We start from the raw sequence: 14984 nt of genomic DNA on the forward strand, positions 1-14984 counted from the left end.
AAGTACAATATTTGGCCCCAGAATGTAGTGAAGCAGAAGTATGGCTCAGCTGTAGCATAGCTCAACAATCAAAAAGATATAGAAAAAACACTGCAGGTTCACATTTTGTCACAAGTTTCAGTAAGTTCAGCAAATCGAAACTGGTTGGCGTTGCCCCTTTTTTGGATTATTTGTAACATTTTTTACTCATTTACAGTAATGTAATAAAGGCATTTTTATTAAATCCTGGGCTCTGTGCAAGTGTGCCTGAATAAATCCAGAGGCTTTCCTCTAGTATAAAATTGTGCACAAAAGTACAGTACTTGTGTAAATGTACTTAGTTACTTTCTACCACTGACTTTATGCAGGTTATAATTTTGGGGGAATTTTTCCTTTGTCCCCTGCCTGTGACTAGGATAGCTGTGAAGATACTGATAGGCATTTTTTTGGCAAAATGAGCCTCAGGATGGGGAGAAGTAAAGAAGTATTATACTATACTCTACTACAAAGAAAGGCAATGTAGGTTCATGATTATGGTTTGGTACCCAATAGAATCTGTACATATATATGGTTTGATGCTGAGGTCCTATGTAGAATGTCCTTATTTGGATATGTAGTAGCCTGAGCTTTTTGTAAGTTCTGTAAGGGTTAAATACGCCCTGCAGGGACAGTGACCATCAGAATTGGGTGTGTCAACTTGTCATCTCCTCGATGGCTTCTGCTAAAGACATCTGGGTCTCCTGAAACCTCTTTCATCATGAGGTGACCAGCTCACACATTTCCATCACAATTCAATTTGTTTGTTTTAGGTGTTAATGTAACTTCAATGTTATTTTTGAGGATGTAGAACAGTTTTAAACATTTTGCCCCTGTTTTCTGCACAAGTGTGTTCAGAGAACCAGCAACTCTCAGACATACAAGAAGAATTTCCACGACAGCTTTTATCAGACTGCTTTAGCTGGAAATTGAGAGTCTAAATCTACATTTTTGGAGTGATCTCTTTCTTCTTCTCTACATTTAATTACCCTTATCTCTGAAGTCTTGAACCTCTCTTCCTGTTTGTGACATAAAAATGTGATCAACTTTTATCTGCTTAATGACACAAACATACATTAACACATAAACAAAAACACAGAATTCACAGTTTTATATTTTATTGTTTCAGATAACATTATCATGACCATGCTAACCATGCACAGTGTCTACAGAAATTACATCACTTAAAGAGTTCATCTGGCTGTGAGAGAATGTTTGGAGCTATGGGTATGAACAGACTTGAATGCTTTTTGAAAGGGTTGTATGTATTACTTCTTTGTACTCAGTAGACTTTCCTTAAGATCAGTCTCCTTTGCAAAAATGTGGACCATCTGTTTGAATTTTTGAAATATACAGCAAATCCTGATTTTCAAATACTGTATGTGACTACATCGGCTATTTCACGTAGGACAATTCAGAAAGCCTTACCAGGCTATGCATTGTATGAGAAACACAAATCTAAATGTCACTTCACAAAGTGACAAGATAATATGTACAAGCTGTTGGCATATATGTTTGCAGCATGGCGGAAATGGTGCGTTTCAAACCAAGGTTCAAGTATTACAGGTCACATACAACAACTCCAGTGGCCAAACAGAAAGGATAAACACACAGCCAGAAGACTGTAAAATGTTTCAGCACAAAAACTAAAGTAACTGATCAGTCCCTTATAAGGCACCTCTACTGAAATTACATTTAAACATGACACAGAAAATGAAAAATCGCAGTTATTAGCAATTTTATGAATTGCTCAACAAGTTAAAGGAGATGATTCCTATACAGGGCCACGAGGAACAACATGATAGACTTTGAGAAACTACAGCAATTAGCATCTTTATAGCTACAGGGCACACTTCCAAGTTGATTGTTAAGCAGACATCCCTGCCCCAGTGCACTTTAGTCTTAGAAGTCAATAGCCAGATATCTATTGATTGGAATCTGTATGTTACCGTCTGATAGATTAATGCATCCATTAGCTTTATGCCCAGGAAACCCCTCACACAGAAAACATTTTAAATGATGTGAAGTTGCTGAGCTGTCACTATTTCTATCATAAGAGCTCGATTTAATCGATGGAATCATTGAAAAAAGGGCGTTTCGCCAGTGAAATAAACTTCTGTTGTATATTTGCACTAATGTCCAAGTTAGTGATTCACTCTAGTCTTCAGCAAACAAGTAGTAATGTACCACCATCCGTGTTGATGCCATGATTTTTTTTCTTTTTTTTACGATAACATTCAAGTTGCCAGCTTTGGACTCGTCTTTCTCACCCACGTGCAGTTAGAAAGTCCCAGTTAAAGATAAAAAAGGAATAAAGGGCATCAGAAGAAAATGTGCATTAACAATCCTATGATCAGACCTCGCTTTAAATCCATTAACTTCCGGCTAAATAAATCATCAGTTCATGCATGAAGATCATTTTTGAAGTATTAAAAAATAGGGTTAGGGTTAGGGTCATTAAAATGAAATGGTCATGCCTTCCCAGCAACACACTGAATTAGACTGAAAGGCTTAATAGGGTATATGTGGAAAGGCAGCAGTACAAATATGGATGCTCTGAGTGGGCTCTATTACTCCAGTAGTAGGGCTGAACTGGGACCCAGTGAGGGATCTGTGCAGGGAATATTAAATATTCTTACCAAGCTACTGGATGTTATCAATGGTGTGTTTAAATATCTATATTGAAATGATATTTGTCTTTTTTGTTATTTCACATATCCAAACACACCTGATCTCCCTGACTCTCTTTCACATGTGCTCATCTTGCACACAAACAAAAAATCAAAACTATAATCTTTGACACATCATTTCAATGCTCAGTTGCTATGTGATTATAATATAAGAGATGTTTTGTTTCTATTGCAAGTCATGGTTTACAGTTTTCTTTTTTTTGTAAGTCAATCTCTATGGCTCTATTCCCATAAATGTAGTGGCACAGGGGCACATACTAAAAATGTGACACCCCCTGTGAGTATGTGTGTGTGTGTGTGTGTGTGTGTGTGTGTGTATGTGTGTGTGGGGGGACGGAAGAGAGAGAGAGAGAGTGAGAGGGCAAGCGAGAAGTGGGAAGAGAAAGACAGAATGAATGGACTACTGGATGCTAAGTTTATTTGAGGATGAAGACGACATCCCAATGAGCTTTGAGTCTGACATGGGACTGACAACACCCTCAATGAGGTTCTTGTTGCAGTCGCCTATGTTGCTTTCAGAGGACAGTTTTGGGTAGGTGACGCTGCCTGTCAGGTCCATCAGATCTTCTAGAGCGCGGGTATTACTCATGCCACTGTGCTGGGTTTCGTTGACTGGCGAGAACTCTGGGATTGAAATCAGCTCTTCCTTTGAAGCTGGGCTGAAATATTAACGATTAAAAAAAACAGCAGTTACTTATAATATCCAGGACCTTTAAATAAATTTGGCGCAGAAAAATCAGATGTGGTAAAATCATACTAAGATTTTTCAAAATAAGACCATCACATTAACTTCATTCTGTCAAGACTTTAAAAATAAACGGTTACCTGATGACTCACCTGACCTCCATGGACTGCACCTCATCACATGACCTTGTCCCCTTCACATCTAGTGGCTCCAGCTTAATGACTGGCGGTGATAGGTGTCCCACCGGTGGTGGTGTCACTGAGGCTCTAATAACCTCAACCTGAGACCCTCCTTTAACCTTTTCCTCGGCTGCTGACACATGCGGGTTTTGTTGTTTGCTTCCCTCATCAGTTCGACGGCTACTCATCAAGGCACTTCCTTTATCCTTCACTCCTCCGTTCATCATAGCGCCCTCCTTTTGGCTGGCTTTGGCATCTGCTTTCGGCTTAGTTGGCTCTTTATTTATTTGGTCTGTGGCTTTAACGTTTGCTTTGTGCTGCTTGTTTACATTCATCTCCACCTCTCTTCCCTGTTGCTTGAGAACGCCGGCTTTGGTTTCTTTGTTAAGCTGGCTGCCACGCTCTTCACTGGATTGTTTGGTGTCCGGTATCTTGTCAGGAACACTGTGTGTTGGTGTCACTTGATGAGTGTTGTTTTTAACTTGCACACTCTTCTGCCTGTCCGTCTGTGCTGCTGCTGCTGCTGCTGCTGCTTCTTTCTTTACCGGGACACATTCCTTCGTGTTGACCTGGACTGTGACCTGCTCTTTAACCTGAAACTCAACGGTTTTGGAAGCTCGCTCGTTGACCTGAGCATTAGTTTGAAGGGTCTTTTCATCCTCTGTGGAGAATAAAAATAAATAAAAAAAATCACAGTGGGCTTCACTTTATTTGGACTGTCCAGTTAACATTAACTGAATTTCATAGTAGAAGAAATTATTCATTGGTCCAAAATGAAGACTCAGCTCTATTCTGTTCCTGCTGACGGTGGCAGCGGTATTACTGGACAAGTTGATACTAAATATTGACATTGGCTCAATTGTAAAACCCAAATAAGTAAGAGTATTAACACAGGACAGTTCAAATAAAGTGTTCGCTCACACTCTACATAGCAATCCCCTAGAGAGAGAGTACTGAATAATTCTTCCAAGGGCATTTTCAAGAGCAGCTAATTTTATAGCCCCAGCTCCCATGGTGCTGCTCTACAGTGAAAGGTGCCCCATCAGCACCAAGAGTATAGTCCTCAGCTGCTGCTCCATATTCCAGAAAATACTTTGTAGCCCACACTAGATGGTTTTTAATGTGCAGAACCAAAAACAAGCAATTTAACAATGCAGGATTCTGCTTGGTCCAACTGAAGCTGATATAGGCAAGGATCATTGCTGCTCATTCCAAAGCCAAAGCATCAGAATTATTACATAACAAAACAATAATGACAATGCTGGAAACTTATTGGCATCTCTCCCCTATTGAGATTCACACAAGCCAACTCATAAAGACGTAGCTGTCTGCTGCGCATGCTCAAAATAAGCTAATAAACAAATCAGATCACAGACCACACATGTCCTGTTTGCATTATTACAGCTGCCAGGCATAGAGCGAGGGGCGGAGTGAGCACGAGCAGCAAGCAAACTGAGGTATTTGCAGGGTGACTGAATAACACACTAACCTGGTGGCGAGACGGACTTCGTCTCCACCTGCTCCTCCTTCTGGTCCAATGCAGAACAGAGACCAAGATCAAGTCAACGTTTGTGGTAATCAAAACACAAAAACCAAAGTATCACCAACAGTAGAATTTAATAAAGTTAATAACAGAAAGTCAAAGTTTTAATAAATTTACGTTGAGGAAAAAAAGAAAAGAAATCTCGATCACATAATCGGCAGGTGCGTAAAGGCAGCAGGTCTACTGTACGAGAACAGAAGGCGTCTCTTACAGTACCTTCAAGTCAGCTTCACCCTTCCTAGTTCTCTTCATGATCTCCTCAATTCTCTGCAAAAAATATATCAACATTTAATCACGGTGTGAACTTTACAGAGTTGAAAATATTTCAAGTGCAATCAGCATGCAGAGAGTGCTTGGGTTGTCCTCTCTGAGGGTTTTTTTTTCTGTTCAAAATAACCTTTTTTCTTAGTTGCCTCTCCTCCTCTTCCTGTTGCTTCTGCAGTTCTCTGTCTTGCCGTTGACGTGCTGCGTCCTCCTGAGCCTGGACTTTGGCTTTTTCTCTCTGTTAAGATCAAGATGAAATCTATTTGTAACCAGAACTGAAGACAGAACTTAAATGACAGAGTTTCACCAAAAATTCCTGACCTCTTTGTCAGTCTGGGTCTGCAGCTCCTTCTCCTGCTCCTCGTTCTTCAGTTTGTGAGGATCTTCCTCATTTGTCACCTTTTCCTTTGCTTGTTGAGCCTTCACCTCTTCCTGTTGCTGCTCCTGTGCGAGTTTCTTCCTCAGCTGCTCTTCCTTTATACTGATTGGCAGGTACATACACCCGTTATACACATTTAAACACATTCCCGTTCTATTTAATGCCGTCTCTAATTCATGATATATTCAATGAACCACCTTTCTTCTTCCTCTTGCTCCCGTTTTTTCTCCTCCAGTTCTTTCTGAGCTCGAGCCTGACGCCTACGCTCTGCCAGCAACTTGGTAGCCTCCTCTGCATTTGTTGTGCCAGCTGCCATCTTCCCCGCGGATGCGCACGGTGCTGATTCTGTCACAAACAGAAAGACTGATGTAAGAATCATCCAAATGTAGTAAAACTGAATGCTGAATGAACAAATACTCTACTATCATCACCTTTTTTCATGTCCCCATCCTGAACGTTGCTCTGTGTCTTCTTCTCTGAGGAATCCACTTTGGCAGACATGTGGTCCTTTCTGTCAGGGGACTGATTTTTTTCAGACGTGTCGCCTTTGAGGCGCTTATCAGAAGTTTCAGCCTTAGTAGATCTTGTTTTAGTGATTTCATCATTGACCACATTCTTCTCAGCTTGTGAGGATGGATTTGTGCTGCTAACGTCGGTATTCTTTTTCACTGCGGTCTCGGCTTTGGTTTGTTCGCTGTGTTTTTCCACCTTCTTGTCTTCTGCTTTCATGTCATCACTGGACATGTTTGGACGATGTCTTGTAGGGGAGTTATGGTGCTGATGTGCATTGCTAGGAGACTGGGCACGTATCTTAGATGCCAGCCTGCACACAGATAAGAAGTTAAAGTTTCATAGATAGATAGATAGATAGATAGATAGATAAATACTTTATTTATCCCGTAGGGGAAATTCATGTGTCCATTAGCTCATTGTTGATAATAATAAAAACAGTTAATAATAAATAAACAATAATAATTAAATTAGCCCACTTCCTTTGGCTGAGTTGTTGTATAGCCTGATGGCACAAAGGATCTCCTGAACCTCTCTCTCATGACAGGAAAGAAAATAGTGCTGTGCAAACAAGGTAATGGTCCCAGCTGACAGCCACCTTTTTTTTTGCCCACCCTTCAACATCAAACAAATCATCTTACTTAGAGGAAACAGGGGAAGCCAAGTGCTTGTTGACACTAGCAGGGGATTCGGATCTCCTCACAGGTGATCCGCAACCTGGTGATGCAGTTCTTCTGTCTCTGCGCAGCCGCTGTTTCTGTAGTAATAAGCAATAAGATCTTCCCGCTTGTATCCATTAATGTTTGATTCTTATATATGTTATGTTGGTACGTTAGTAGGTACAAGGTGTAAGGACTGACCTTGGGGGTGTTGGGAGTGGACTGCGAACCTCCCTGAAGTCCAGCTCTGTTGTGATCTGCAGGGTTGAGCGAGCTGCAGAAGGGTGACCTGTGAGGACTGCAGGGTGCTGCATGATGACAAACATGATGCTTATCAAACCAGATGATGCTAAATAACAAGTGACAGAGGGATATTAATACAGTAGCTGGGGGGGGGGGATGCTGCCTGGACAGTGTGTGTTGCATTCAGCTGAAGCTTACAAACTCATTTTTGCAGCAGGCAGAGATGATACTGCAATACAGATTAATATGAAGGTCGGTTGCACTTTAAGCCACAATCTTAGATTTCCAGTATAACTATATTAAGGATATCGGCATCCATGTTTCACTGAGTGATACATTTCTCTTCTCTGGTTGAAGTTGTGGGCAGAAAAGCTGCAAACTTAGAGCTCAAATGTCAAAAAATAATTCTCAGCATCAGATGTTATTCAACACTGAGAATTTTTGCATATTTACTTTTTGCAGCAATAGATAAAAATGCATCATGAACTTTGTACAGATCAGCTCTGTCCTGCTGGACTGTCTGAAACGGACAAACAGATACGAAGGGAAACATTCTTGTTGTGGTTCTGCCAGTAAAGGAGGTCATTGATTTCCCTTCATTAGACCAGGCCTGACTGGACAGGATAGGATATTGAACCTACGGTTTCTCTTTCCACTGCCAGCGTGAGTGACTGAGCTGAACAGTCAGACATAATGCAGTGTGTTAACGCCACAGTTAGTAATCTTTTTTAGAAATGAATCCCTGAGTTTGTACACTACTACGCAGTATGATGCAAGCACACACATGCCGTGGCTGTGAGCAATAATCCCAACAATAACTCACACCGTGCCACACCCACAACAATATGAGCAAATGAAGACACACACGGACGTTGTGCAAACTCACAATCACAAAAGCAAAGGCCCTAAACATGGAGGGCATCTTTTTTTATGCCACCTCTTGTAACTTCTCATCCCTCTGTCACCGTCTGTAAAGAGTCATCTCTGAAGAGTGCAGCCATCTCAGTAGGATGACTGCGTCTATTTTAGGGCACATATTTTGATTCTAGGTCATTTTGGCTTAATCTCCAAAAACTGTCTGCTCCAGGGACCTGGAGTCAGCACCACTTAACTGCTTTCATTTTGAAACTGTAACAGATACTCCTTACACACCTACACACTGTGACAATAATACCCCCTGTGTTGGAGGTCATTGAGATTCTCACGTCGTTTTATCCAGTAGTCCTTTGGCCTGTTTGTAATTACAGGGGCAACTAATCCAGAGGGTTGATGTGTTGGTGTGTTTAATCAAGGAAAACATGTTTCTGCCAACATGACTCTAGTGTATGAAACAGCTGATGCTGGTGCATTTTTTAACTGTCCTTTTCTGCACGGTGGTCCACATGAAGTCGTACTGCGGAGTTTGCCTCTACAAGGGAGGAGACAATGAAGATTCCTGCCACAACATTAGGAAGATGGAAATGTTTTGGTTTGGTTTTACCTGAAAAAATAGGTTAAGACCAGTACTTTAGAAAAATGTTAGTATAATCACTACGAGCACAGTCTTTCTCCAATGATAACTCAAAGATAAATGCCATAGCAGAAGAGCACAAACACAGCAAACATAATTAAGCCTGCAGTACATAACAGATTCCTTGCAAAAAGACAAACCTTTAAAAAGTCCAAGAACACAGCAGCGTCACATACATGCATGCATCACAGAAAGACAACACATTTTCCTGTGGTGTAAATCGAAGTTTCAGCCCGCCCAAAAAACCGACACAAACATGGTAACTGTTGGATGAACAGGAAAGGAGATACATTTGGGAGAGCAATGGGGAGGGGGCTTAACTTTACCAGATTCGCTGACAGCAGGAAGGGGGGAGGCAATGCCATGGGAAAAGGCGGAGGCAGCAGAGAAAGGGAGTGGGGCATTCTCACTGTCACCTATAGGCAGCAGGCGGAGCAGAGCAGAGCAGACAGAGCGTTATGAACAGTTTATCTGAGCAGTTCCTCATCCAGCTGTAGAGACCTGGATGGGAGTTCACATAACAGCAGGCATGTCGTGATGTTCTGTAACCACTCTTTTTTTGCTGTCTGATTAAAAACCGCTATGTGTAGTAGAACATTTCCAACTGCGGTGACGCGCCAGTGGTATCAAACAAGACCGGCAGACAGAAATCCACTGTGTTGTTTGTGTGGACGTTTCCATTATTTCAATTATCCACAACAACGTGGACGTTTATAACATGTAGTTTGGTTCTACATAGACACCAGCACAGACACTGTATGTAACTCCATCCTGTCTCTGTGGGAAACCAGGAACACCTTTCTGCTCATGCGTACTTCAGCAGCCAGGCTGTCAGCAATAATCAGGCCAAAGGAAAGGCTCTCATTCACACACACACACACGCACACACGCACACGCACACAGGCAAACAGACAAAGTCATGTCTCCAGGACTTCAGAGGACATTAAATTGACTTGCACTCATTTCCTGGAGACTTACTCTAACCATAAACAAAACTAAGAACTATTTGCCTAACCCTAACGTTACCCAAACCTTAACTTAACCCTAACCTATATAAACATGTCTTCACCTTAACATTTGATGATGTACATTACAGGGACTTGCTTAATGTCACCACAAGAAAGACAAGTCCCCATAACGTGACTGTATTAACAGATTTTGGTCCCTACAACATGAGTAATACCTGGACTACACACACACACACACTCTCTCTCTCTCTCTGTGTGTAACGGTATCTCACAGAAATACAGCAAAATGCAGTCCTTCCGAAGAACAAACACGATTTTTCTTCCATTTCCTGCTGTTTCAGGTCATTCACATTTATCTCTAACTCTTCTGTCGTCCATGTGTCCAAAAACGATCTCGGTTTGCATCTGTAAGCTCTGTCCTTACCTGCTCCTGTCGGGCAGCCCCTGCTCCAGCGTTTGTTCCTTTGTTCCAGCTGAAGGCTTCGCTCAAGAGAGCGTTTCATCAGGGCCTCCAACCGCTCCTGAAGGCAACACAGAGGAGCCAACTTTTATTTGAATGCTGTCCCTTCACCACTGGCTTTGTTTCTTTGTAATACCACGATGTCACAGTCCAGCATGATATTTTTTTTTTTTATGTATTTGGAGGTAGGCTTTTAAGTCTGTGCGGACTTTGTTCATTAATGTAATATTTAACACTCAAGAAAAATATGTAGCCATCTTATATTCAAACAGATTAACTTAAAATCAGATCAAATCAGCTCAGATCACTGCACTGATTTCAGATGCTTACACACACACACACACACACACACACACACATAAGACCACAAGAATTTTAATCAGCTGACCCTCTCCTCCTCGAGCTGCTGCCTCCTCTTCTCCTCCACTGCAGCTCTGCGGAGCTCCTCTTTCTGCCTCTGCTCCTCCAGCCGCCTCCAGCGTTCCTCCACTGTGCGTTCATACTGGAGCCGAGCTCTGCGCTCCTTCTCCCTGATCAGCTGTTCCCTGGCCGCTGAGAGAGAGAGACGAGACACATTTTTTTCGACACAGGTTCCCAGGAAAAAATTGTGAATGAGTTAATTAACCAGTGTTATTGCTGGTGGCCTTTTGCTCTTCGGTTTGTCTTGATATATACCATAGTGGAAATAAAATAAGACTTTTTTTTTAAGCCAAAAACAATTTGATCAATGTATTTAATCTCTCATCAATAGACTTTTCTTTTTTTTTTTAATGGTGCATGTATTTTTTTTAATTCTTTTTTGATTTTTAATGTGAACCTGTGAGTGTGAACCTGAAATTTTGTCTCAGTCCACCCTCAAGACTAAATCGTGAAGATTGAAATCCTTGTCACCATGAGGCAAGTGCAGGAGCCAGAGGATTAACTGTGAGTGTGAGACCTACTTTTGCAGACTATTCTATGTTACTGCCACATTCTCTGAAGTGACAATGCTCATCATATCAGGAGCTCAGTGAACTCAAAATGAATCCTCTGTTGGTTAGCAAAGCTCTTTCCGTAGCCAATTAAACTGTAAGGACGAAAAACTTTGCAGGGAAACTGCACAGGAACAGAGACCTACAGGCATTTCAGAGCTTCTCGGTTCAAAGGATCAGCCTCTTTAGTTGCACGTGTGCCAAACAAAAACCAGGACATCACCTACCCAGACTTCTCTCCCTCTCCTCACGTCTCTCTTTGGCTAATCGCATCCTGTCGTCCGTCTTCATATAACCCTCCGCAGCTGAAAGATGATAGAAGTCACAGAGGGGGGGAAAAAAAAGGCTGTGGCAATGTACCCAATTTAAAGGGCAGAGAAAGGGCAGCTTAACAGTGAAGCAAACAGTGAGACTTACTTTGTTTACCTGCATGGTTGTTACTGATGTTCGCTGCTAAGTGTGAAGGGGACGCGTGTCCATTCATGTGTGGCTTCCTCTCTGTGCTGGATGGAGCTGGAATCACCACGACAGAAGGAGAGAGAGCACACTCAGCTTTGTCCAAAGAGGCATGACATCAGCACCTCAGCGCTGAGCAGCAGTGCTGCTTTCTTACCACCAGAGGGAAACATTTCCTCCGCGCCTGTGTTAAGTGCATTGTGTTGCAAAATGCCAAGTATCCCCATGCCAAGGGCAAACTGCAGCAGTGTGCAGGAGAGGGGTGGAAACTGTCCTTGATGTGATACTCTCCACATATGCTGAATGTTGCTTTTGGTTGTTGTTGCTGAGCTTTTGTTGCTGCTCTGAAACACATTTTCCTGATACATATAGACCCACAGACTCATATTATGCAGTCTATAATGATTCTTTAGTAATTGTGAAAAAAATCTAAATGATTGTGCATAAGATGAAACCACTTGGAAGGAAAGTGTGAATTATTTGACAGAAGCCCGGCAGGATTACTCACTTGTTTTTCCAGTTCGGGCCGGAGAGCTGTGACTGTTTGTCGGAGATCTCTTGTCAGGAAGTAGAGTGATGGATGGGGGAGCCATCTTTTCACCTGGCACACAATAAAAACAAAAGAATACACATAGTATTGATTGAAACAGTAATCTCCTATTGACACAACAATATCATAAATCTCAACGGTTATAAGCGGTATGAATGGAGAGCTTTGCTGGTATATATGGCCAAGAAATTGTGGTCACAGTGTGTGTGTGTGTGTGTGTGTGTGTCTGTGTGTCTGTGTGTCTGTGTGTGAGCGTGTGTGTGAAATCACGGATGAGAGAGGGAGATGAAAGAGGGAGTGAGACATCACGCATTTACTCATAAATTGTAATGAATCTGTCATCAAGGGACAAAAAGAAACTTAAATTGAAGTAAATATTCAAAATTTGAATCCATTTTAATGTAATTTACTAATATTAAGCAGATAGAGTCAAACAAATGTCTTATTTCAGTATATTTAGTTGAAAAAGATGAAATAAATAAATATTAAACATATCTATTATGTAACAAGGATACTGAGAGATGACAGTGGTTGCCAAATAACTACATCTACATCTCGACACTGTGAAGAGCCTCTTTCTACCCCTGTGAACTACAGAGTTAAAAGGTTTCATTCCACAAATTCACTGAATCAGTATATGTGCACTGTAGGCCAGACTGCCAACACAAAGTCAGTCGCTTTACTTGATCGAGTGAATCACTCTCTTTTCAGTCAGGGCTTTTATTGTGCACCGAAACCTGGCAGACAACCCTGACTCCCACTTAAATGTGGTTTGGCAGTCGAGAGAGATGCTGCTGCCACTGCTGTATTTCACTTTGCTCGCTTTCACCTGAACTTCTGTGCTCAACCGACTTCACTAAACACATTACTGAACTCATTCATCATGGTTAACTTGTAGCACTTATCATTTTCCATGATGACATATTGTATTGATTTTTCAGTGGCCACATGGGTAGTCTACCTCTAATATGATCCAGGGGTGTGTTTACAATAGCTTTTACAGCTTTGAGGGGAATACTGCTCATATTGTATCTTATTTCTATATCTTATTGAGCTGTCCAGGCACTACTGTTGAGCATAAGACCTGTTATGAAAAAAATATAAGCTTCAGCAATAAAATTATGTGTACATAAAGACAAAAGTAAAAAAAAAAATTTTGTTTCAGCATTTGTCTTTATGAAATAGTCCGAAGATTTCCAACATACATTAACTACTGTATTCAATAGTTAATCTTTTCCACATTCTCAATGAAGCAGTGAACAAGTGTGACAGGCGCAAGTGTAAAGTCACTCATCTGTATCATATTTGATTTGCTTTTTTTGCTCCTTTCAGGGCGTAGAGGGTCAACACTAAATAACGAAGTGAAATATTCACCTTCATCTTGCTCTGCAGAGCAAATAACAGCAGTCTGCACCCCCCTACAAAGTCATCAAACAATGGTCTGATGCTTTTCAAATCATACAGTGTAATCCATGGGTCTGTCCTGTGTCACAGGCATCAATCCAGTCTTCCTCCCTCCACCCATTTGAACCCTTTTTATCCGATTGAGTCGCGTCATCACAAAAAAAAAAATGGCAACACACACACAGTTTGATTTTTCTTTGAAATGACCCCTTAAATCTATAATGTTGATATCTACATATATATGAGTAAATGTACAGATCACACAATGATAGGGGGCAGAGACACACAAAGAGGCAACCCTAGTTCTGTTCTGTTCACTTTCTCTATTGATAAAAAAAAACATTAAGCCTTTTGATTTGTTTTTATTTTAAAGGAAATAAATATATTTTTGACGACGCACCTCACAGCCTGCAAGCCGGCGTCCAGTGAAACCAAAATAAACAGTTTTGTTGGGCGAACAAACAGGAGAGTGAAGCCGGATCACCACTGCGCAGCCAAGCATCGTGCACATAAAGCGGTGGAAATGTCAGTTGCGTCATTCATGAGTCTGCTTTAAACCGCGGCGCAAACACAACAACACAGAGCCCCGAGAGCATGAAGATACCAGCCTGACCGACTTTACATCGAGCTTACCTGTTATTGCGTTGGATGGTGCGACTGCTTTTGCCATGGCAGCTGTCACGAGCAGAATACACCCAAATGTATGGACGTGCTGTCACCCAAAAACACTCTGCAGTGATGCAAATGCAGCACAGGTATCCGCTTCTCTCCTCAGCAGCAAGTATGAGCAGCCACAGCGGACACAAACCGACCACACACCATTCAGATAAACAGTGTGAAGGTCATTAAGAAGGCTGTAGGATGGTGGACAGGACAGCAGAGTTTTGTGTGGATGATGGAGGAGGGAGATGCTGCTGCTGTTGCTGCTGCTGTTGCTGCTGCTGCTGCTGCTGCTTGGACTGAAGCGGAGATGATGGTGCGCACACAATCGAGTTTACTACCGATCGACCACACCGTGCGTCGCAGCGTAAGCCCGCCCAGATACACAGGCCATTAACACATTACCGGTAGATGGAGGAGGATTCCTCTCTGCACACAGCTCAACCAGGCACACAGCAAATTTAGAGGCAGTGACATTCAGCAGGACATCACCAGCACACAGAATCAATGCATATAGGCTACTGCTGCTATAGGCCGAGAACAATGTGCCCCCTGATAAGTGTGTCCTAAATTTGGTTTATTTATTACACAAAAGGTTTACCATAAATAATTTGAAGAAGAAAAAAACTACATCACATATCATAATTCAGGGTTGTATAGGATACAGTCTATGTTTCAGAGGGTAGGGATGTTGGTAGCTTCTATGCACCAGTATAAACTAAGGTAAATCGTTAAAACTAAAGACAAACAGCCCCTCTAAATAATGAAGAAGATTATGTAATACCTGTTACAACTAACTATACCAGTTTTGGCAGAATTTTGACAACTGGTTAACACA

The 14984-nt window shown here is 41.7% G+C and overlaps 1 protein-coding gene across 1 annotated transcript; it reads right to left on the bottom strand.

Annotated features, from left to right (window-relative positions):
• Window positions 1-3105: 3105 nt before the first annotated feature.
• LOC111234547 (MAP7 domain-containing protein 2-like) lies at window positions 3106-11367 on the bottom strand. The gene is made up of 14 exons (XM_022762695.1): window positions 11304-11367; window positions 10494-10657; window positions 10070-10166; window positions 9004-9093; window positions 7126-7232; window positions 6907-7022; window positions 6187-6578; window positions 5953-6100; window positions 5698-5857; window positions 5510-5614; window positions 5329-5379; window positions 5059-5098; window positions 3543-4230; window positions 3106-3364 (listed from the first exon to the last, which is right to left on the bottom strand). Exons 1-14 carry the CDS (start codon window positions 11365-11367, stop codon window positions 3106-3108), a joined length of 2481 nt encoding a protein of 826 aa, XP_022618416.1.
• Between the last annotated feature and the right edge of the window lie 3617 nt (window positions 11368-14984).

Source organism: Seriola dumerili, unplaced genomic scaffold, assembly GCF_002260705.1.
Source record: "Seriola dumerili isolate Sdu_G_001 unplaced genomic scaffold, Sdu_1.0 BDQW01000449.1, whole genome shotgun sequence".
NCBI classification, from domain to species: Eukaryota; Metazoa; Chordata; class Actinopteri; order Carangiformes; family Carangidae; genus Seriola; species Seriola dumerili.